The following is a 24,769-nucleotide window of genomic DNA, read 5'->3' on the forward strand; positions in this document are numbered from 1 at the left end:
CTCCTTCCCTCCCCCCACCCTTCCCGACCCTCCCCGGCCCCGGCCGCGGCCCATTCCCTTTCCCCTTCTTTCCCGCCTTCCCTAGGCGACCTCCACGACTTCCCGCTCCGCCTCTCGCCAACGGCCGGCCAGCCTCCGCCCGGGAGAGCGCGTCCGCTCCGTCGCCCCGCCCCTAACTCCCAGCGTGCTCCACGGCTTCCGCCCTCCAGCCCCGAAACGCAGCCTGCACCCTCCGCTCCCGGCGAGCCGGAAGTGCGTCATGCACAGGCGCCGAGGCGCTCGTTTGGCGCGCGCGCCGTGAGCTGCGGGTCTGAGCTAAGGTCTCGGGTTTTCTCTGTTTTCTCCTTGGTTTTTGGCTTTTTCCGGACGTTCTTGTCTCCGAGTCCCGACATGCCGTCTTCTTTACTGGGCTCGGCGATGCCGGCGTCCACGTCGGCCTCAGGCCTGCAGGAAGCGCTGGAAAATGCAGGGCGGCTCATCGACCGTCAGTTGCAAGAAGACCGCATGTACCCGGACCTTTCCGAGCTTCTCCTGGTGTCTGCCCCAAGTGAGTGATCAGTGCCCATTCGGTAACTGCCTTCTCAGCCGAGGGGACTCTCGTCTGACTCCCTAACTAGGTCCTTATCCCCAGGGTGGGCCCGACGAAGACATTTTGAGATTTAGCCGTTTGCTACACTTTGAAGAGCGGAAAAGAGCCTATTTTCAATATTTTTTCATGTTCTCGCTCCACTGCCGATATTTGAGAGGGTGGGAGTGGCGAGCAATCCCCGTTTGGAGCAGAAACGGCAAAGATCCCAACCTTTTTTTTTTCCTTTTTTTTTTTTTAAGATTTTTATTTATTTACTCAAGAGAGAGAAAGGAAGGGGCCGGAGAGACAGGCAGAGAGGGAGAAGCAGGCTCCATGCAGGGAGCCCGACGTGGGACTCGTTCCCGGGTCTCCAGGATCACGCCCCGGGCTGAAAGGCGGCGCCAAACCGCTGAGCCACCCGGGCTGCCCCAAAGACACCCAACCTTAATGAGTTGCTCACTGCCTCCAAGCGTTCATCGCTAAGGCCAGTTGAGTAGGATCACCTGATCTAAGTCCCCTCCTTGTTAATTCTGCATATCAACATTAGACTAAAACAGACGAGCGAACGAAATTAATTTGGAAATTTACCATCCTCTCTCAAAGATATTCTTTATTCCGTTTGGAGTCAGTATAATACGAAGTCCCTGAAATATAAAGGTAGTTAAAAAGAACCACCAGGGGAATAAAGAAAGAGGGGAACATTAGCTGTGATGATGGGCGGGGAGGGTAAGCAGTGCATGTGCCAACAAAAGAGAGGTGACGGTAAAATATTTTTGACGGTTTTAAATTATAGCCAGGTTCCTCGAAGCGTATGGGATTACATGAGTTGCTTCATTCATTCATTCATTCATTCATTCATTCAAGATTTTATTTATTTATTTTTGAGAGACACACAAGAGAGAGGCAGGGATACAGGCAGAGGGAAAAGCAGGCTCCATGCAGGGAGCCCAATGCGGGAGACTGGATCCCAGGACCCCGGGATCATGACCTGGGCTGAAGGCAGACGCTCAACCGCTGAGCCACCCAGGTGTCCCACGTGAGTTGCTTTAAAAAGAGTGGACCCCTTTGTGAGATGTATATTGGAGAAAAGCAGAGAAGCCGTAAGATAGAGACAAGACTTTTGGTAAACAGTAACCCAGTTAAAATAACAAGGATAAACTTGGCAGTGTAAACCTGGATGACACTTCTGGAAATTCATAAAAATCGTTGGGTAGACTTGCAGTCAGAGAAAAGATAGAAACAAAACAAATGTAGTATTTGTTCCTGACAGCTACACTTACCAGTGGGCTTGTCTTATAAGAACTGAGGGGCCTGTTAGCAACTCTTATCTTATTTTTTTTTTTTTAAAGATTTTATTTATTTATTCATGATAGTCACACAGAGAGAGACAGAGAGGCAGAGACACAGGCAGAGGGAGAAGCAGGCTCCATGCACTGGGAGCCCGACGTGGGATTCGATCCTGGGTCTCCAGGATCGTGCCCCGGGCCAAAGGCAGGCGCCAAACCGCTGCGCCACCCAGGGATCCCTGCAACTCTTATCTTAAACAGCATGACTCCCTTTGACCTCCTTAGGTTTGAAAAGCAAGATGTAAAAAAAAAAAAAAAAGTCCATATATTCTTGTCCTCTCTTATCTGACCCAAATCTATCCTATCCACCTTTACACTTACCTCTTCAACCTAATCTCCTCCCCTGCTTCTATCCTATTCTCAAATTCTTTATTCCAGTTACACTGAATTTAATATGTTTTCCATAAGAAGCTCTCTTCAGGATTCTATTTTATATCATCACTTCATCACTTCTGGAATGTTCTTTCTTTACCTGATATTCTTCTAGACGCCATTAAATATCACTTCCTTTGTGAGGGCTTTCTTAGCCATTCACATAATTCCCTGAGTTATTAATTCCATCCTTTGTATTCCCACTACCATTTAACATGTGTAATATCCTCTTAAAATTATGTTTTTAGATTAAATGGGATGTATGGGATTTGCTTCAAAAAATCCATTAGGGGGACTCCTGCGTGGCCAGTCAGCGAAGCATCTTCCTTTGGCTCAGGTCATGATCCCAGAGTCCTGGGTTGAGCTCTTCTTCAGGCTTCCTGCTCAGCAGAGAGCCTGCTTCTCCCTCGACCTCTGCTGCTCTCCCTACTTGTGCACTTTCTCTGTCAAATAAATAAATAAAATCTTTTAAAAAAATCCATTAGGGAAGGAGTAGCTAGGGATATAAATGAAACCTGATGGAGCATGTTATTGGTAATTATTGAAACTGGATAATTAGTAAATAGGAATTAATTGTATTTTTCTCTCTAGTTGTATATTTTATTTTTTTTTTAATTTATTTATTTATGATAGTCACAGAGAGAGAGAGAGGCAGAGACACAGGCAGAGGGAGAAGCAGGCTCCATGCACTGGGAGCCCGATGTGGGATTGGATCCCGGGTCTCCAGGATCGCGCCCTCGGCCAAAGGCAGGCGCCAAACCGCTGCACCACCCAGGGATCCCTCTAGTTGTATATTTTAAATTTTCATAAGACATTTAGGATTTATTTCATACATCAGTCTTCCCCAGTATCTTTGTATTTAAAGGCAGCCTGGAAAGGTGCCTGGGATAAATATGTCATCAGTCAGATCTTTTTTTTTTTTTTTTTTTTTTAATTTTTTAATTTATTTACGATAGTCATACACAGAGAGAGAGAGAGAGAGAGAGGCAGAGACACAGGCAGAGGGAGAAGCAGGCTCCGTGCACCGGGAGCCCAACGCGGGACTCGATCCCGGGTCTCCAGGATCCCGCCCTGGGCCAAAGGCAGGTGCTAAACCGCTGCGCCACCCAGGGTTCCCCATCAGTCAGATCTAAAAAACACCTCTCTGTTTAAGACATAGAAGGACAGGTTATATAGACCAGCCCACTCCTGCCCTTAGTTGACTGTGTCTTGGAGCAAGAGAAATGTTGCGCAATGATAACACTTTATAGAGCAGTCTGTGATTTCTCCCAATAAAATATTGCTTATGTGGTATCATTTGTATTTATCTTACTGGTCTGGAGGAGGGGTGGTCTAAGAAAAACGCATGGATTGTTTTAATCTATTAATATTTAAATGAGGAAAGAAATAGTGGTTTTTCCCTAACCAATGTTTTGTTCACAATTGTTTTATCTGACAATCACAAAATAGCTTTATAAATATTTTCCCGTTTCGGATTAGTAAAATAATAGAAAAAAATCTAAATTATTGAATTAAATATTTCCTTTCTTATGGAGTCTTTGTGAAAGATAACTTTCTGTGTAGTGCTAAAACCTGTTATTGCCCCTACCTTAACACAGTATTTTTTCAGACCTCCTTTGTATTGGGTCAGAACTATTTTATTCTCTCTAAATCTGTATAACTGCCAGATACACAATATTTTTGTAGCTTGTGGTGCTTCAATATGCCCAGTTGATGCCTGAAACATTGTTATTTTAATAAATGCTTTGTTTTATTACTTGCAGATAATCCCACTGTTTCTGGCATGTCAGATATGGATTATCCTCTACAGGGACCTGGTTTGCTGTCAGTACCCAATCTTCCAGAGATCAGTTCCATCCGAAGAGTTCCTCTCCCACCGGAACTTGTTGAACAGTTTGGACGTATCCTGTTACCTTGTTTTTAACTCTTTAAGGTTTTTAAAAACTGGTGTTCTTATTATAATTCTTGCTTTGTTTTTAATTGGTTTGTGTATATAAGTTCATTTAATGTTGTGTTTAAAAAACATTTAAGTGTGTGGATAGTTTGCCATGTACCTAGAAAATTCAATATGTAAGTGAATGGTGATGGGACACTTGGCTGGCTCAGTGGCTCAGCGGTTCCGCGTCTGCCTTGGGCCCAGGGTGTGATCCTAGAGTCCCAGGATCAAGTCCCACATCGGGCTCCCTGCATGGAGCCTGCTTCTCTCTCTACCTGTGTCTCTGCCTCTCTCTCTCTCTCTCGAATAAATTATTACTTTTTTTAAAAAGATTTTATTTATTCACGTGAGACATAGGCAGAGGGAGGAGAAGCAGGCTCCATGCAGGAGCCCAATGCGGGATTCGACCCTGGAACTCCAGGATCACATCCTGAGCCGAAGGCAGACACTCAACTGCTGAGCCAACCAGGCGTCCCTCTCATGAATAAATTAAAAAAAAAAAAAAAAATCTTAGGAGACCTTGTCCCATTTCATCTGGATTAGATGTTCCTTAAGAAAAAAAAGGTATGTTAATAATTAAATCACATTTTAATTATTCTGGGACACTGAAGAGAGTAAATTGTTTACAAAGAAGTCTGCGTTTTTGAATGATACTCTTTCAAAGTAGTACTTTCCAGTTAAACACTATACAAGGAAGCTTTTACTACCACGTTTTAGCTGAAAGATCCCTGATTTTCATTTTTTCTCATATTTTAACATTTTAAGACTGGGTTGTTCTAAAAATGTTTACAAACAAACTGGGGTGCCTGAGTGGCTCAGTCCATTAAGGATCTCCTTTGGTTCAGGTTATGATCTCAGGGTCCTAGGATCAAGCCCCATGTTGGGCTGTCTGCTCAGTGTTGAGTTTGCTGCTCCTTCTCCCTCTTGTGATTTCTCTTTCTCTCTCAAATAGATAAATAACATCTTTAAACAAACAAACTGCTATGTACTTCATTTGCCCTCCCCAAAAGTTTTTGGTGTGGTTTTACACTTATTGGTATCTTAGAATTAAAATTTATAAGTGATTGCATTTCTATGGATCCCATAACAATGGAACATTAATGGTATCTTCATAGAATGAGTTGCTAGAGGAGTTATTTTCTCCTCTAAAAAGAAAGATTTTGGGGATCCCTGGGTGGCGCAGCGGTTTAGCGTGTGCCTTTGGCCCAGGGCGCGATCCTGGAGACCCAGGATCGAATCCCACATCGGGCTCCCGGTGCATGGAACCTGCTTCTCCCTCTGCCTATGTCTCTGCCTCTCTGTCTCTCTCTCTGTGTGTGACTATCATAAATAAATAAGAATTAAAAAAAAAAAAATCTTAAAAAGAAAGATTTTATCTGATTCTCTTAAAGTGTGGTATACCCTATAAAGATAATAGATTTGTAGTTATGTGCTAAGAGGTTTTTTTATATCAATCTATAGCCTTTATAAGTATCACGAAGCTATATTAAAGTTTAATCTGAGATTTTTAAAAGCATATTAATCTATTTAAAGTAAAAACATTTTGGGATGCCTCGGTGGCTCAGCAGTGAGGGCCTCCCTTAGGCCTGGGGCGTGATCCTGGAGTCCCGGGATTGAGTCCCACATCGGGCTCCCTGCATGGAGCCTGCTTCTCCCTCTGCCTATGTCTCTGCCTCTCTCTGTGTCTCTCATGAATAAATAAAATCTTTAAGAAAAATTAAAATAAAATAAATTTCAAAACATTTCAAGTTTTTCACAGTCTGATTCAGAAAAATAAAGGAAATGGAAAATTAAGGAAATACTTGTAAATAGAAAAACTAGTAGAATCTAATATTTTCCCTAAAATTTTCAATATTTGGGACTATGAAAGTGTTATTAAATATAAAATATACTTTATCTCATACTCTACCCTTGCTTAGTTAAATATTTTTCTTTAATGTTCTGATAGTACTATCTGTGCAAAAGACCTTAGAAAATTATTCATGATTGTGTCCTTGTTTTTTTAATTACATAATATAATCCTTTGTCTATTTGTCTTGTGCATGCACAAGCAGGAAGACTGTCAGGGAGAGGGAGAAGCAGGCTCCCCACAGAGCAAAGAGCCCTGATGTAAGGCTCAATCCTAGGACCCTGGGATCATGACCTGAGCTGGAGGCAAATGCTTAACCAGCTGAGCCACCCAGACGCCTCATTTTGTCTTTTTTCAATCTTACTATTTATAAGAAGCTTGCAAATTATACCTACCTATGACTTTAGCATACAGGTGCTTTATCAGTCTTGCTCTTACACAATGGAGAAACTGGTCCGGTAAGTTTTTTCATGTAAAAATTCAATAGTGTTATTCATAATCAATATTTTTTAAGTTAGTAATGGTAAAAACATTACATTTGTCCTTTAGAATACATTTCAGGTGGTCAGATGGCATTATTTAGAAATTATAAATTGCAGACTTATTTCTGTCATAAGCTATGTCTTTCATTAAAAATCATTAGAAATTTTATTTACTCTTTCTATTAAAGAGTGATTAGGTCATGATTTTTTTGTTTTGTTTTGTTTTGTTTTTATTTCTTGTTTTATGATTTTTTTATCATAAATTTTAAACCAAAATCTTTCGTAACAAATTTAAGAAAGATTGAAATCTTTTTACCTTACATCCACATTACTTCAGATATGCAGTGTAACTGCATGATGGGTGTGTTCCCTCCTATCAGCAGAGCTTGGCTCACAATTGACAGTGATATATTCATGTGGAACTATGAAGATGGGTATGTATTTAACACTGGTTTGCTGTAGCATGATTAGAATTTAGATTATCTTAATTGCAGCTAGTGTTCTACTTAGAAGCTGCCTAGTTTTATCTTTTATTTGTCTAATAACTGGGTTAGTGCTCCTCAGTCTACATTACCAGTCCCCCGGGGATGAAATTAAAATGTGGATTCTGGGGCAGCCCGTGTGGCTCAGGGGTTTAGTGCCGCCTTCAGCCCAGCCCGATCCTGGAGATCCGGGATCGAATCCCATGTCAGGCTCCCTGCGTGGAGCCTGCTTCTCTCCCTGCCTGTGTCTCTGCCTCTCTCTCTCTCTCTCTCTCTCTCTCTCTCTCTGTGTCTCTCATGAATAAATAAAATCTTAAAAAAAAAAAAATGTGGATTCTGTTATGGAGTTCTGAGTGAGCCTCAAGAGTCTGCAACAAAAAAACAAAACAAAAAAAAAGAGTACATTTATGGGATGCCCGGGTGGCTCAGTGTTTGAGCGTCTGCCTTTGGCTCAGGGTGTGAGTGACCCTAGGGTCCCGGGATTGAGTCCTTGCATCTGGTTCCCTGCATGGAGCCTGCTTCTCCCTCTGCCTGTGTCTCTGCCTGTCTTTCTGTGTCTCTCATGAATAAATAAATAAAACCTTAAAAAAGAAAAACAGTCTGCATTTGTAACAATGCCAGTGATGATGCCAGTCTGAGTAGCAGGGGTTTGGTTACCAAGCTCTTATCTTCCAATAAGATAGCCTACCAGTTATTTGAGAGATGGTTTGACTTTTTTTGACTATTGAAGTGACTAAATAGTTTTGGTTTGCGAGCTTGACTTATGTATAATTTGAATATATATAATAGTCTGAAAGTCCAAGACATTCTTGCTAAAATAAAATTTATTAATCTGGTAATCTCACCTGGCTTTCTGAAAATAAATTTTGGCTTAGTACCAGTTCTCTGTCGTAATTTAGGTGATGAGTGGGATAATGGGAGGAAGGCCCAGGTCGTTGTTACTCTTACCCTTGGGTATTTAAGACACCTATTAGGGACACACACAGTATCATTGAGTTGAAGCGACACTAAATGAGAACTTGAACTTGTAGTTTAAAGGAAACCATTTTTGTTCACTGATTTTTTTCAGTTAGAACTTTTCATAGTTCTAGTTAGGCTGAATTGTTACATAGTCTTAATAGCGGTGATATATGGTTGTGATTGTTCATATACTCTGAACCATAGTTTGTTGTATTGTTGTAATGTCATTTTGATATTAAGGAATAAAACCTATTCATTTAGGACAAATTTAAGACAACCAAATGCAAAAAAATTATATAATAGATAAACATAAGGATAATTTCCTTAAAAAGGGTTTTCACTTTAATGAAAATTTTTATATTTCCATTAATACCTAACATCCATGTAATAAAGTATTGAGTTTCTCATGTATCAGATGCTGTTTTGTGCTAGGAACAGCATTAAATGTGCTAAGTATAGTTCCTGTTCACATGCAACATACACAATCCAACCTTACTGTGTTCAGACTAGAACTCATTTAAAGATAAATCATCTGAACAATGTGCTTATTGGAAAAAAATCAAGGCACAAGTCTTGGGTATAAATCTCCAATTCACAAGTTCAATGCTGCAAAAACCTCAGGCTTCGTTTCAGTTATTTTATTAGCTTTCTATTATATATCCTAATTCCACCTGGATAACAGAAGCACAATCTCGTTCAATTCATGGTTCTGTAACCCCTAACTTCCCCAGTATTGGTCTTAGTTTCTGGAACATATGCCAGTTATCACAACATGGGAAACTGGGACACCTGGTCCACATAAGTGGTCATTGAGGTGTTTTCTTTCTGTTTGCTTTGGCCCTTTTCGGGACAACCAGAAGTTTTCTCCAAAAAAAAATCTGGATCATATTTTTTTTTTCTTGATGTTTATACTGGTTGGTGTTCTCTGATTTTTTTGCATCTTTGGTTTGATGTCTTTTCATTGTATTTGGAAATTTTTCAGTGATTACCTTCAAATATTTGTTCTGCCCCATTCTCTCCTCCTCTCCTGAGATTTTTTTTACTTTTGTTAGATTGATGTTCTTCAACAGATTTTTGGATCCTCTGTTCTATTCTTTTTTTTTCTTTTTGTTTCAACTTGGACAATTTCTGTTGATCCGGCTTCAGGATCATGGGTTCTTTTGTTAGCTATGTCAGGTCTACTTAAGTTCTTATAAGACATTCGTCCTTTACTGTGCTTTTTATTTCTAACATTTTCACCTATTTCTTATAATTTTCTCCTCTCTGCTAAAATTCCTTATCTGTTTATTTATATTGTCCACCTTTTCCATTAGTGCCTATACTATGTTAATCATATTTATTTTAAATTTCTTGTCTTGTAGTTCAGACATCTGGCTCATAGCTGATTCTATTTCTGTTGATTTGTTTCTTGACAGGCTTTTTTTCCCCTGCTTTCTGTGTCTCGTGATTTTTGAAAGCTGGATATCGTGTAGAACAGTGGGTACTGCAGTAAATAGTATTTATCCTTAGAAATGGGTATGTCTCTTCTTTTGCTAGGGCTTAGCAGGTAAGCCTTTATTATAGGGAAAGTTAACTTTTTCCAAGTCAGGAAATGAGCTGAGTTTGATTTTGCTATTGCTGTGATTACCCTCAGTGGACCACAGGTTTCAAATTCCTGTAGAATTACTTTGCACTTAGGATACAGATTGAGATACTGGAGGTTTTTTTCTTAATGTTTCTGTTCTACCCTCAGCCATATACTTTCCCTGTGAGTCTGTTCTTAGAGGATCTTGCCCCAACAATAGAATTGCTGTTATTTGAGCCTTGCAACTTGCCTGGGAGGAAGTTTGGGATGGAGGGCAGCATTTCCTGTTTTCCTGGTTTATGCTTATTAACCTTAGACAGGCCTGTGTGTCTGGACCTTGGAACTGAAACAATTTTGTTTGCTGGTTTAGTTTTCATTACATACTGTAATATTAAAGAATATTTTAAGATAAAAACTTTGTTTTCTTTATACATGTAACACGTTGCTTTTTTATTAACAGAGGAGATCTCGCCTATTTTGATGGACTTAGTGAAACTATTCTTGCTGTGGGGCTTGTGAAACCAAAAGCTGGTAAGAAATAAAAATGTAATGATTAATTTATATATGTATATACATAGACTTAAAATGGTTTAGCACTGCGCAGCCCAAGTGACTCAATGGTTTAGCACCACCTTCAGCCCAGGGGCTGATCCTGGAGTCCCGGGATTGAGTCCCAGGTCGGGCTCCTGACATGGAGCCTGCTTCTCCCTCTGCTTGTGTCTCTGCCTCTCTCCCTGTTTCTGTGTGTCTCTCATGAATAAATAAATAAAAATTTTTTAAAAATGGTTTAGGACTGAATAACAAATTTTAAGTAGTTGAAATTTTTATTGAAATTTACTTCTGAGTTCTAATTAGAAATATATAAAGTGATTAGGAATGTTTAATAGTTTATTCACTTTATTTTATTTTATTTTATTTTTAAGATTATTCATAGAGGCACCTGGGTGGTGCAGTCATTTAGGCATCCGACTCTGTTTTGGCTCACGTCATGATCTCAAGGTCCTGAGATTGAGCCCACATGGGGCTCCACATTCAGTATAGAGTCTGATTAAGACTCTTTCTTCTCGGGACGCCTGGGTGGCTTAGCGGTTGAGCGTCTGCCTTTGGTTCAGGGCATAATCCTGGAGTTCTAGGATCGAGTCCCATGTCAGGGTCCCTGCATGGAGCCTGATTCTCTCTCTGCCTGTGTCTCTGCCCCTCTCTGTGTCTCTCATGAATAAATAAATCTTTAAAAAAAAAAAACTCTCTTCTTCTCCCTCTGCTCCTGCCCCTTGCTTGCTCATGTTTGCTCTCAAGAGCGTGTTTACTTTCTCTCAACATAAATAAATAAACCCCCTTTTTATTTAAGATTTAATTTATTTATTTGACAAAGAGCACAAGTAGGGGGAGTAGGAGGGGAAGGGAGAAGTAGGCTCCCTGCTCCGTGGGGAGCCTGATGCTGGGCTCAATCCCAGGACCCTGAGCCAAAGGCAAATAGATGCTCAACTGACTGAGCCACCCAGGCGCCCCTAAATAAATCTCTTTTACAAAAGTATCTAAAAGTTTATTCATAATAAGTCGAGAGCTATTCCTGCTGGGCATTTTAGTAAATATAAATTGTCTATCTAAAACAAATAGTAAAATTTTGTTCTACCCAAATGTAAACTTCAGTGCAAATTTAAAATTATGACATAGTATTTGATAGGACAATAAATGTGTGGTCTTTTATAATGAAACCTTTTTTTTGAGAGAGTGTGCGAGTGGGGGGCGGAGGGGCTTAGGGAGAGAGAATCCAAAGCAAGTTCCATGCCCAGGGATCCCTGGGTGGCTCAGAGGTTTAGCGCCTGCCTTTGGCCCAGGGCCTGATCCTGGAGTCCTGGGATCTGACGGATATGACAAAGTCAGAACTATTTCATAATCAGGGCACCTAGGTGGCTCATTCAGTTAAGTGTCTGACTCTTGATATTGGCTCAGGTCATGGTCTCAGAGGTGAGATCCATCCAGCGTTGGAGTCCAGCCAGCTCTGTGCCGGGCATGGAGTTTTTTTTTTTTTTTTTTTTTTTTTTAAGATTTTATTTAGTCACGATAGACCTAGAGAGAGAAAGAGGGAGAGAGAGGCAGAGCCACAGGCAGAGGGAGAAGCAGGCTCCACGCAGGGAGCCCGACGTGGGACTCAATCCCGGGTCTCCAGGATCAGGCCCTGGGCCGAAGGTGGCACTAAACTGCTGAGCCACCCGGGCTGCCCAGCAGTGAAACTTTAAACTGTTCCAAAGACCTATATAACTTATGTTAATTTCTAAAAGGTACTAATAAGATGTACACTTTTATAGAAGTGAGAGCTGACAAAAGTGAGAAATGTCGATCATTTAACCTTGTTGCATCCTGAAGCCATCCTGAGATGGCTTCCATTTCTACCATTTCCTTTTGCAAAATACTTGTATAAATGATGAGAGATTTTAGAAAAGATCCCATCATTTGGCAAGATATGCTTTACTTATCTCCCTTTACTCAAAGCCATAAACTGACTCCGCCATCTGTAAAAGTCTAACTTCATTAAAGTTTGTGTAATCAAAGATGACTTTTTTGGCATAGGCTGGTGACTGAGTACTTAGAGATAAGGTTTTTATTATTTTTATTATATGGAGCACTTCACGAATTCGCATGTCATCCTAGTGCTGGGGGGCATGCTAATCTCTATATTCTAATTTTAGTATATGTGCTGCTGAAGCAAGCATGAGATGAGGCTTTTATTAAGGAAAATCTAAGTTTTTATATAGTTCAAGCTTTTTAAATCAACTTATGGAATATCACTTATATTTTGAGTTCATTAGGTAGAAAATCTGTTTCTTCAGCTTTACTGGCTTGAACCTTGATACACAAAAATGGCTTTTGTGCCCCTTGATGTTTAATCAGTGAAAGTAAAAGTTTCGTTGTTCTTTCTTCTATGACATTTAATTAATACCCTTAAGTAGGCTAAGGGTATATACAGGAAAAAATGTCCATAATTGTGACATAAAATATATTTTCCTTTATTCCTATCAGTAAGACACTATTTTTGGATATCGTAACATGACAGTGATAATTATACATAGAATCTCATGCCACTGCACAGTTTTTAATGTTAATACCAAAAAAATAAACAGTACTTTAGCACGAACTAACAAAAAAAAATTGTGTACTTGGTAATGTTCTGAGACTATAAATTACCTGTTTTTGATATATAAATTCATCTGGGAAACTCATTTAACATAAATTCATTTCTGTTTCTGTGAATTTGACTACTTTATGTACCTGATATAAGTGGAATTTATCTCTTTGTGACTGGTTTGTTTCACTTACTTTTTTTTTTTTTAAGATGTTATTTATTTGAGAGAGAGCAAGCACAAGCAGGGGAGCAGCAGGCAGAGAGGGAGGGAGAAACAGGCTGCCCACAGAGCAGGGATCCCAATGTGGGGCTCTGATCCCAGAACCCTGGGATCATGACCTGAGCTGAAGGTAGACACTTAACAGATTGAGCCACCCAGGTGTCCCATGATGTTCTTTTTTCTTTTAAGTGTGTGTGCATGTACATGAGTAGGGGAAACGGCTGAGGGGAGGGGGAAACCTCAGACTCTTCACTGATCCCAACCCGGAGTTTGATCTCACCACCCTGAGAGTCTGACCTGACCCAAAATCAAGATGAGATGTTCAACCAGTTGAGCCACCCAGGTGCCCCTCACTTAAAATGTTCTTAAGATTCATTCCAGTTGTAGTGTCAGTATCTCATCCTTTTTTAACACTGGATAATACTGCATTGTGTGTTCACATTTTGTTCATTCATCTGTTGGTGGACACTTGAGTTGCTTCCATCTTTTGGGTACTGTGAATTATACTGCTGTCAGTGTAGTATACAAATAGAAGGTTGTATATTTTATAATGTAATGCTGATTTTAAATGGTATTAAATACTGAAGTGTTTCTTTTCTAAGATGGTTCTTTTTTATTGCTTATTTATTTAAATGATCATAGATAGTAATATTTTAACATCAAAATTAAATTGAGGGGGGACGCCTGAGTGGCTCAGCGGTTGAGCATCTGCCTTTGGCTCAGGGCGTGATCGTGGAGTTCTGGGATCGATTCCCACATCAGGCTCCCTGCATGAAGCCTGCCTCTCCTTCTGCCTATGTCTCTGCCTCTCTATCTCTGTGTCTCTCATGAATAAATAAATAGAATCTTAAAGTAAAATGTATTAAAAAACAAAACAAAAACAAAATTAAATTCAGTTGAGGCTTTTCATATGTTATTTAACTTTTTTTTTTTTTTTTAAATAGGCTCCAAGCCCAACATGGGGCTTGATCTCATGACCCTAAGGTCAAGAGTTACATGCTCTACCAACTGAGCCAGCCAAATGCCTGCTACATAGACTGTTTAATAATTAGTTTTTTTTTTTTTAAATTTTATTTATTCATGAAAGACACAGAGAAAGAGAGGCAGAGACATAGGCAGAGAGAGAAGCAAGCTCCATGCAGGGAGCCTGATGTGGGGCTCAATCCTGGGACTCCAGGATCACACCCTGGGCTGAAGGCAGACACTTAACTGCTGAGCCATCCAGGTGTCCCATGTTTAATCACTAGTTTAATGGTAAAACATTAGTCTGTTAATGCTTAAATAGTGGAAATGGATGTTTTTGGAATAATCCCTAATTCCTGTCTGCTTTATCATAGGCATTTTTCAACCTCATGTACGACATCTCCTGGTTTTGGCAACCCCTGTGGATATAGTGATCCTTGGACTTAGCTATGCTAATTTACAAACAGGTATAGGAAACTACATGTGGTGTTTTTAAAATAAAAACATATTAGCCAATTTAGTATAATTAAAAGCTAATTTTTTTCTTTTGAGTTAACTTTTCAGACTATTTGCTCATCGAAAATAGTATTTCCCTATGGGTGTGATATCTATCAGGTTACTAGGTCTATCAAGCAAATTATTAAAAAAAAACAAACGACTATTTTGAATACATTTATCATATTAATGTACACTCAAATGTACAGTATAAAGGGGTAGTAGAAGAGAAATGATTGACATTAGTGAGTTTTTCTATTAATGCTTTCCTTTGTTTCTAGTTTTTCAATTGTCATTTTAACATATGGAACACTGAAATATACATTATTCTTTCCTTTAATATAAGAAGCTCTCAATTTATTACTAGTACGTTCAATGGTTTCTTTTGCATCCTGGCAGTCTCTCTGTTTTGAGTGAAATGTTGAATTTCAGTGGCTCAAATTAATGATTATTACTATCACATCCTTAGGCTCTTTTCCAAAATCTAATAATTTGGGATAGGTTTTTGATGATGATGTACAATGTTATATATATTATGAATTTTTTATATGTAAATATATTGTAGGTTCTATTTAACTTAAATAAATTGTATCAGACTTTTTATACAGTAATTTAAAAGTATTACGTTATAGAAGCTTTTGGGTATCGACATACCCGGAATTCAGTAGAAAATACCAATTCTGAAGATAATGCAGTAATTCTCTCAAACTTTAAAAAAGCTGTTAAGCTGATTCATGTATTCTTTCTTTAAAAAAAAAAATAGGTTCTGGAGTTCTTAATGACAGTATGTGTGGTGGAATGCAGTTGCTTCCAGATCCTTTATATTCTCTTCCCACTGATAATACTTACCTTTTAACAATAACTTCCACTGATAATGGCAGAATTTTTTTGGCTGGAAAAGATGGCTGTTTATATGAAGTAGCATACCAGGTAAGTCTGGCATTTGTTTTTTGTTGTTGTTGTTGTTGTTGTTTTTAATTTTTTATTTATTTATGATAGTCACACACAGAGAAAGAGAGAGGCAGAGACATAGGCAGAGGGAGAAGCAGGCTCCATGCACCGGGAGCCCAACGTGGGATTCAATCCCGGGTCTCCAAGATCGCGCCCTGGGCCAAAGGCAGGCGCCAAACCGCTGCGCCACCCAGGGATCCCAAGTCTGGCATTTATAAACATTTTTTTCTCTCCTAAGGATAAGTAAAATAGGGATAGATTTTATTTTTGTTTTCTAATTATATAAGCACATAAATATATTTTTATGGAAAGTATTCAAATATAAAGTTAAAATCACAGTCTTCTGTGACTACACCATGTCTATAAAACCCAGTCCAATCTCTTTAGAAGTAAAACCTAGGGGGATCCCTGGGTGGCTCAGCGGTTTGGCACCTGCCTTTGGTCCGGGGCGCAATCCTGGACCTCCGGGATCGAGTCCCATGTGGGCTCCCTGCATGGGGCCTGCTTCTCCCTCCTCCTGTGTCTCTGCCTCTCTGTGTGTCTATCATGAATGAATGAATGAATGAATGAATGAATGAATGAATCTAAAGAAAAAAAAGTAAAACCTAGTTCTGAGTATGTCTTTTTAAGACATGATACACTGATAAATATCTATACATATGTGTTTATATATATACACATATACAAATTATGTTTGTATGTTTTTCCTTAGATTATTGCTTATGTTTTATTGACATAATTCGTGTTATGTTTCCTGATTGCTGCATAATTGTCTGTAAAATGGATGTATGTCATTCGCTTAATTCCTAGGTTTTGTTTTCCTCTTTGTAAATAATGCTATAGGAAATGTTCTTTTGCAGGCCCCTTTGTGTACATGTATAGATACTTTTTTGTGTAGAGACTTAAGAATTCTAATGGCTGGTTTATGTAGCATATGTGTTTAAAATTATAATTAATATTTGCATTATTGCCTTTAAGGGTTTTTTAGATGCTTAGCAGCCTTCTATGAATATCCTACCACCCTTCACTGGTATTATCAAATTTACTAATTTTGACCAATCTGATTGAGGGAAAATTTTTTTATTACTAGCTGAGGGGAGGATCTTTTCATATATTTATTGATCATGTGTGTTTTCTGAAATTCTTTTTTATGTTTTTTGCATACTGTAATATTAGCTTTTTCATAAGGTAAGTGTTATTAGGAAACTGATAAATAATCTTGAGTCATATAGCTAATTAATTAATGGCAGAGTTAGGATTACAACCCTGGTCAACTGTGTTGTTTTTGTTTTTTTTTTTTTAAGATTTTTATTTACTTATTCATGAGAGACACTAAAAGAGAAAAAGGCAGAGACACAGGCAGAGGGAGAAGCAGGCTCCATGCAGGGAGCCCGATGTGGGACTTGATCCCAGGTCTCCAGGATCAGGCCCTGGGCTGAAGGCGGTGCTAAACCACTGATCCAGTGGGGCTGCCCTGTGTTTTTTTTATATTACATTGTACCTCTTTCTTACCTAGTTTCTCTTGGCAACTTTTCATTACCGGGAAAAAAAAAAATTGGTTTTGTATGGCAAAAGTCAGACATTGAGAGGTAAACTATAGATTGTGGTGGCAATGGCTGCTGTTGTTAAGATTCCTTTTTAGCCAAAATGGGAAGAGATGATACAAGTACCTTTATGTACTTTGGGCTCTTATAAACGCACTTACTATATGCTTTACTACTTTCAAATAAAAGAGTTTTTAAGATAATTAAAATATGATTTTATTAGCATAGCACTATAAGGTTTTGAAATAGCTTGATTTCATTGAAAACCATGATTTGATTATGGCTAATAGCATTTTCTATTATTAGTTAAAGGATTAAATTAAGTACTAATTCTGAATAGTATGTCTTTATAATTATGGGTATTTGACTAAGATTTGAGGATTTTTATACATGTGGGTATATAGCAGTTGCCAAATAGTAGTGACAAGTGTATCTATATTTACAAGTCTTCCTTCTTTTGATTTTTCCTTTTAAGGCAGAAGCAGGTTGGTTTAGCCAAAGATGCAGGAAAATAAACCACTCAAAGAGTGCACTTTCTTTCCTTGTTCCTTCATTACTACAATTCACATTCTCAGAAGATGGTAAGTAGAAAACAATAAATTTGACAACCAAATTTTCTTTTTAAGATTTTTATTCATTCATTCATTCATTCATGAGAGACAGAGGTAGAGACACAGAGGAAGAAGCAGGCTCCACACAAGAAGCCCGATGTGGGACTCGATCCTGGGATTTCGGGATCATGCCCTGCGCCGAAGACAGATGTTTGTTGCTGAGCCACCCGGGCGTCCCTGACAACGAAATTTTTTAAGACTTTTTTTTTTTAAGTCTTTGTTTATTCATGAGAGGCAGAGATGTAGGCAGAGGGAGAAGCAGGCCCCATGTAGGGAGCCCGATGTGGGAATTGATCCTGGGACTCCAGGATTATGTCCTGAGCCAAAGGCAGATGGCTCAACCACTAAGCCACCTAGACGTCCCAATTTTTTAAGATTGTTGACATTTTCTTCAGAAATTCTCACTCTTAACTGAAAGTTTGTCTTATTAAATAACACTTGTATATATTTATAAAGGTTTTTTTTTTTTTTAAGTTATTATTTATTTGAGAGAAGGAGAATGTGACCAGGGGGAGGAATAAAGGGAGGAGCAGAGGGAGAGAGGTAAGCAGACTCTGTGCTGAGTGTGAAGCCTGACACAGGGCTCAATCCCATGATCCCAAGATCATGATCCAAACGAAAATCAAGAGTCTGACACTCAACTGACTGAACCACCCAGATGTCCCCTCATAGGTTTCTTAAAGGAAGAAGAGATTATAAAATAAAGAGACAATATGAGTTTTATTCCCAAGTTCCTATGAATATAGCATCACAGAACATGTGCCTAAAACAGCTGTATGCATTTACACCAATACTGTGTGAGTGTGAGAGGGAGACCTCTAATATATGTTTTGCCTGGTCTAGAACAAATCCTCAACATAAAATAAATATATCTGAGTTTTTAATAAAAGTGAGAGATTTAGTCAGGTGAAATAATTTAAAAATGCTTTAGTAAGATATGAGTCACACTCAAAATGTGACTGAAATTTTTATTTTTTTCCCTTCACAGTGATTTACTAAACTAACTAGGAAGTTTCTTGAAGGAATGCACTCAGTATAATTATTTCCTGTGTTTCTAACATATAGTAGACATTAATTAAATGTTGAAGAAATAATCTAGAATTTGGTTCCGATTTGGCTTAAAATTCATTAAAAAGACAGTAATTTCTTTGTGAAGCTCTTAAGGAGTCACAATATTTGATGTCTGCTCTTTCGTGTATTGTCTAATTTCAATGCTTCTTGGCTTTGTCCTCATGCAAATCTTGTAGGACTTACCTACAAAGCAAGAGGATAGCCCCTAAATGCAAAATTCTGATTTAACAATTTAAATTTGTTTTAAGTGGCTACTCTGTTAATCTTTAGAGGTTTTTTTCTCTTTTTTTGTCTTATTTTTAGATCCTATTGTTCAAATTGCAATCGATAATTCTAGAAACATTTTATATACACGATCTGAGAAAGGAGTAATACAGGTAAGTATTAATATACTATTTAAGAGGGGGGGTAAGAAAATCCCTGTTTTTAAGGAAGAGATTCAGTTACTCTCAGCCTTTTCCTATGAACTGTATGGTTTTTTTTTGTTTGTTTGTTTACGATTTGATTTTATTTATTTGGGAGAGAACTCAAGTGCTAGGGAGGAGGGGAATGGAGGGCAGGTGTTGAGAAGCAGGTTCCCCACTGAGGAAGGAGCTGAATGTGGGCTTAATCCCAGGACCACAGGACCCCATGATCATGACCTGAGCTGAAGGCAGACTCTTAACCAACTGAGCCACCCAGGCACCCCTGAGCTGTATGCTTTTTATTTTTATTTTTATTTTTTTTAAAAGATTTTATTTATTTATTCATGAGAAACAGAGGAGAGAGAGGCAGAGACACAGGCAGAGGGAGAAGCAGGCTCCATGAAGGGAGCCCACCATGGAACTCGATCCCGGGTCTCCAGGATCACGCCCTTGGCTGAAGGCGGCGCTAAATCGCTGAGCCACCCTGGCTGCCCAGCTGTATGCTTTTTTTTTTTTTTTTTTTTTTTAATTTGTATTTATTTATGATAGTCACACAGAGAGAAAGAGAGGCAGAGACACAGGCAGAGGGAGAAGCAGGCTCCATGCACCAGGAGCCCGATGTGGGATTCGATCCCGGGTCTCCAGGATCGCGCGCTGGGCCAAAGGCAGGCGCCAAACCACTCTGCCACCCAGGGATCCCAGCTGTATGCTTTTTAAAAAACATCCCAAACTACTTCTTAGGGCTCCCGTTTTTACGAAATTTCACATCTCCAGGGACACCTGGGTGGCTCAACGGTTGATCATGCCTTTAGCTGAGGGCATGATCCCAGGATCCAGGATTGAGTCCCACATTGGGCGCCTTGTGGAGAGCCTGCTTCTCCCTCTTCCTGTGTCTCTGCCTCTCTCTGTGTGTCTCTCATGAATAAATAAATAAAACTTAAAAAAAATTTTTTCAAATCTCTGAATGTTTCCATATCTGTGTAAAGTGCCAAAATTAAAGGATCCTTGAAAAGAAGAGTCTATTTAATAAAATAAAAAGTTCTCCAAAAGTTTATTTTGTAGTATTTGTATGGATTATAGTTATAATATAATATAACTAAATAATATAGTTAATAATATAGTTAAAATATAATATTTGTATGGATTATAGTTTAAGTGAGTACAATTTTTTATTCACAGGTGTACGATTTGGGCCAAGATGGACAAGGAATGAGCAGAGTTGCCTCAGTTTCTCAGAATTCTATTGTCTCTGCTGCTGGAAACATCGCTAGGTAATATGTAATTTATTGCCAGGCATTTCATTTGCACAAGGCATATAATTATATATGTGCAGCATACTAAAATTATTTCCTCTTCAGAATATCTGTAAAAGAGAAGAAATGTTGAAGATGATGACACTGGAAGTTATGTTTGAAACAACTGCTAGAGACAGACTCTTCATTTAATTCTAATGTTGGATAGTTTGAAACACAAGGCAGATTTTTTATAATGTAAAGTATAAAAATTTGAAATTTTAAGCTTTAGGTGGCCTATATAGGCAATTAAAGGAGTTGTCACTAGGAAACTACATGTCACAAAGTCGTCATCGTCGTCATCTCCCCGCTTGTTACTACTACACCCTTTTAAGAGGACTGCATCATGAAAGTTCAGCTGGTCTGATAATTGACACAGTGCAGTTTGGGAATACAGAATTTTACAGTCGTGTTGCCCACATTGTTTTCTGAGGAAACTGAAACTAAGGAATGTTAACATTTCTCTGAAGTCTGACTCTTAGGTATAGGTACTAGAACACAAATTACAAGCCAAGACTTGAGACGCTATGTACTGGGATTTATGTATATCGCAACTAACTTAGCTCAGCTGCAAAAATTCTCTTCCCATAACGAAGACCTCAAATCTTCAGCTTCAGTTTTGTGTATGCTTGGGTTATAGCTCTGTTTGCATATCCTCACAAAAAAACAATCAATGCTTTCTTTGATTTTCACTGACAAAAGAATTCCTAGGCAATCTTTTTTTCTTTTTTAAATATTTTATTTATTTATTCATGAGAGACACAGAGAGAGGGGCAGAGACTTAGGCAGAGAGAGAAGCAGGCTGTATGCAGGAAGCCTGATGTGGTACTCAATCCCAGGATTCCGGGATTATCCCCGAGCCAAAGGCAGATGCTCAACCACTGAGCCACCCAGGCATCCCTAAGGCAGACAGTCTAGAACAGGGTTTCCTTTTACTTCCCCTAACTACCTTTCTTTTCAGAAATGTTTTCAAATCCATAGGAAAGCTAGAAGAGTAGCATAGTAAAAACCGTTAATACCTTATCAGATTATCCAAATTCAGCAGTTGTTACCGTTTTCCCTCATTTCCTCACTTTCTTTTTTTTTTTCACTTTCTTTCTGATGAACATTTGAAAGTAAGTTGCAGAATCATGACTTTCACTCCTTCATTTTCCATGTCCTAAGTCTCTTAAATAAGCACAATACTAATTCCACACCTAAAAGCATTAATAATTTTATGATATTACTTTGTAATTATATAGTGCATATTAAAATTACTTTATAGTCTCACTAATCTTTCATAATTGTTTTTCTTTCCGTTTTTTCCCAGATTCAGTCAGAATCCATGAATTAATTATGTTAGTCATTTGTCTTACAAAACAGCTGTCTTACCAGCTTTTATTTTCTTTTTTTCTTTTTTTAAAGATTTTATTTATTTATTCATGAGACAGAGAGGGGGAGGGGGGAGAGGGAGAAGCAGGCTCCTTGCAGGGAACCGGACATGATCCCAAGTCTCCAGAATCCCGCTCTGGGCCAAAGGTGGCGCTAAACCATTGAGCCACCCACCTTCCTTTTCCCCTTAATTATCACATTTGGTGGGGGAGGGGTAAGAGTCTTATTTGTGGAATATCTCAATTTCTGAATTTGTCTTTTTTCCTTATCATTCAATTCAGGGTAATTTTTTTTTTTTAACCAGTATCACATAGGTGATGTGAACTCTTTGCAGCATTACATCAGTAGGCACATAGCCACCAGTTTTTCCACTACTGAACACTTGGAGTAATCTTTACAATGGTGATTTGATGCTCTGAGAATGTCTTGTTCGTCATTAACCATTCACTCAATGGAGATAGCCTTCTTTTATGATCTTTGAGGGAAGGGGTAACTTCTAACAATGTAAACTCGTATTCAGGGGGTTTTGCTGGCTATTGGTGCTGTTGTATTAATTTTCTAAGAAGTTAGTCTTATTTTAGCATATTGAGATGTGTAGTAGATCATTTTAAAAAGAGACTAGTTTTCTTTCCTTTCTTGTAGGACCATAGATCGTTCTGTTTTTAAGCCAATTGTTCAAATAGCCGTGATTGAAAATTCTGAATCACTGGACTGTCAGTTATTGGCGGTCACACATGCAGGTATGTTTAATTTATATGTCCGCTGTTGCTTTTAGAGCTTGATAATACTCAGATTTGGAAATTAAGGATTATGATTATGATTAGAAATATGTTTTTACTTCTGTATCAATTACCAAGCCATATTAATAATTTATAAAATTAAGGATTTTGAAAATTGGAAGTCTTTATGTTTTGTTTTTTTAAGATTTTATTTATTTGAGAGACAGAGCATGAGCAGTGGGGAGGAGGCAAAGGGAGAGGGAGAAGCAGACTCCCTGCTGAGCAGGGAGCCCAATGTGGGACTTGATCCCAGGACCCTGAGATCATGACCCAAGCTAAAGGCAGATGTTTTTTGTTTTTTGTTTTTTTTTAAGATTTATTTATTTATTTATAAGAGAGAGAGAGAGAGAGGCAGAGACACAGGAGGAGGGAGAAGCAGGCTCCATGCTGGGAGCCTGACACAGGACTCCATCGCAGGACTCCAGGATCGCGCCCTGGGCCAAAGGCAGGCGCCAAACCGCTGAGCCACCCAGGGATCCCCTAAAGGCAGATGTTTAACAGACTGAGCCACCTGGGTGCCCCGGTTCTTCTAATTCTGTCTCCTCATGTTGTAGATATTAAAACTAGGCCTGACAAGTAAAATGACTAATATTCAATGACAGAGCCTGAATAGGAACAAGGACTCCCTTGGCTTATAGTTGCAGATTCTATCTACTAAAATGTGTTGATTCATATGGTAATTCAAAGTGACACTTTCTTAGAACTCTACTTTGGGTGGTGGTGGTACACGTGGTGATTTAAGATCAATCAGGGAAGTGATTCTGTAGCTTTAGCAGGAGTTTGTGTTTCCCTGTGGAATTGTTTCAATGACATGTATATCTCAGCTCTTTCATTTTCTGTTACTGATATATAATTTTATCCCATCATCAGGTGTAAGGTTATATTTCAGCACTTGTCCATTCAGACAACCATTAGCACGACCTAATACGTTGACACTGGTTCATGTCCGCTTACCTCCTGGATTCTCAGCATCTTCAACAGTGGAAAAGCCTTCAAAAGTACATAAGGCTCTTTACAGTAAAGGTAAGTTTTGAAATACTATCAGGTTTAAGATTGGATTTTTTTGGTTTTTTAGTTTTCATTTATTTTTCTTTTTTAAGATTTTATTTATTTATTGATGAGAGACACAGAGAGGAGAGAAATAGGCAGAGGGAGAAGCAGGCTCCCCATGTGGAACTCGATCCCAGGACCCTGGGATCATGACCTGTGCCAAAGGCAGATGCTCAACACTGAGCCACCCAGGTGCCCCTAAAATTAGATTTTTTAATTGTTAAAATTAGAATGTCTTGAGTCATTTGAAAATAACAAATTTTCCAGTAAAATTTAGGATATTCTAATTTCGTGCATTAATTATGGCTTTATCACCTATAACCTCCCAGTAGACTTAAGGCTGATACCACTAAAGTCAGTATAAAGAGATTAGTGGGAGGAGTTGGAATTGAGCACAGGAGAGTATATTTCAAAATCAACTAGTATTGCTAAGATGATGCTTTTATAGTTTATTTATTCTGCCATTCCACTAGTAACTTCATCATTTTTTATTCATGTGTTTGAGATAACTGGTACATGAAATTCTGTTTCATTGAATATTAGATACCGTTGATTTCTTATATACTAAAAATGTTTTCTTTAGATTAATAATTAAATTCATAAGTTTATTGATTGTGAAATATATCCTAACATCAGGAATTTTAAGATGTGAAAAAAGTGTTTACTCGAAAGAAATGAAGTATAAGATCTTGAACATGTAATGATTCTATCCTGACAATAATTTTATGTGTTTTTAGGGGATTAACTTTTATTTTGTGACTTGTTTACTTACAACAGTGCATGATATGTATATATGTTACATATATTAATGTTAGTAATATTATTAAGATCATTAGGGATGCATACTATTTATATTTAGCATCATATAATAAGATTTTGTGTATTGAACTTTTAGGTATTCTACTGATGGCAGCTTCGGAAAATGAAGATAATGACATTTTGTGGTGTGTCAACCATGATACATTTCCTTTCCAAAAGCCAATGATGGAAACCCAGGTAAGTTATCCCGAGAATGTTAATCTTTTATATAATCTATAATTTTAAGTGAAGAATAAAATTGTAAATCTTTAGGTTGTGATACCATTTATTTTGAACAATCATATTGAAAGAAGTAGTATATCCTGTTAATTCTTTCCTCTGTGAGGTTCGAAGTCATGATGGTAATAATTAAAAAATATCTTTAAACATTGGCATCATTTTAGAAGGTCTTTCTTTCTTTTTTTTTTTTTTTTTAGAATGTCTTTCATAATGTATCCAAAAATGTATATATCTTTTCTGAAATGACTTTTGTCCCATTTTAATGTATTAGGTTTTTAGTTATTTAATTATAGTTAT

The 24,769-nt window shown here is 38.3% G+C and overlaps 2 protein-coding genes and 1 pseudogene across 2 annotated transcripts in view; 1 reads left to right on the forward strand and 2 right to left on the reverse strand.

Annotated features, from left to right (window-relative positions):
* The window catches only part of WDR70 (WD repeat domain 70), a 309,184-nt gene extending 309,017 nt beyond the window's left edge, over positions 1-167 (reverse strand). Inside the window, exon 1 of the mRNA XM_077896170.1 lies at positions 91-167. The gene's annotated coding sequence lies outside the window, so the exon portion shown is untranslated. The remainder of the gene's footprint in view (positions 1-90) is intronic.
* A 32-nt stretch (positions 168-199) lies between these two features.
* NUP155 (nucleoporin 155) overlaps positions 200-24,769 on the forward strand; it is a 70,844-nt gene continuing 46,274 nt past the window's right edge. The window contains exons 1-12 of the mRNA XM_077896168.1: positions 200-547; positions 4,050-4,187; positions 6,891-6,987; positions 10,020-10,090; positions 14,241-14,333; positions 15,125-15,291; positions 17,332-17,437; positions 18,842-18,915; positions 20,122-20,213; positions 22,248-22,345; positions 23,255-23,407; positions 24,330-24,430. Of these exons, the coding sequence (XP_077752294.1) occupies positions 391-547; positions 4,050-4,187; positions 6,891-6,987; positions 10,020-10,090; positions 14,241-14,333; positions 15,125-15,291; positions 17,332-17,437; positions 18,842-18,915; positions 20,122-20,213; positions 22,248-22,345; positions 23,255-23,407; positions 24,330-24,430 (1,347 nt within the window). The 5' untranslated portion in view covers positions 200-390. The remainder of the gene's footprint in view (positions 548-4,049; positions 4,188-6,890; positions 6,988-10,019; positions 10,091-14,240; positions 14,334-15,124; positions 15,292-17,331; positions 17,438-18,841; positions 18,916-20,121; positions 20,214-22,247; positions 22,346-23,254; positions 23,408-24,329; positions 24,431-24,769) is intronic.
* LOC144313181 (U6 spliceosomal RNA) lies at positions 12,172-12,269 on the reverse strand (annotated as a pseudogene).

The sequence above is a fragment of the Canis aureus genome, chromosome 4, assembly GCF_053574225.1.
Source record: "Canis aureus isolate CA01 chromosome 4, VMU_Caureus_v.1.0, whole genome shotgun sequence".
Taxonomy (NCBI): Eukaryota; Metazoa; Chordata; class Mammalia; order Carnivora; family Canidae; genus Canis; species Canis aureus.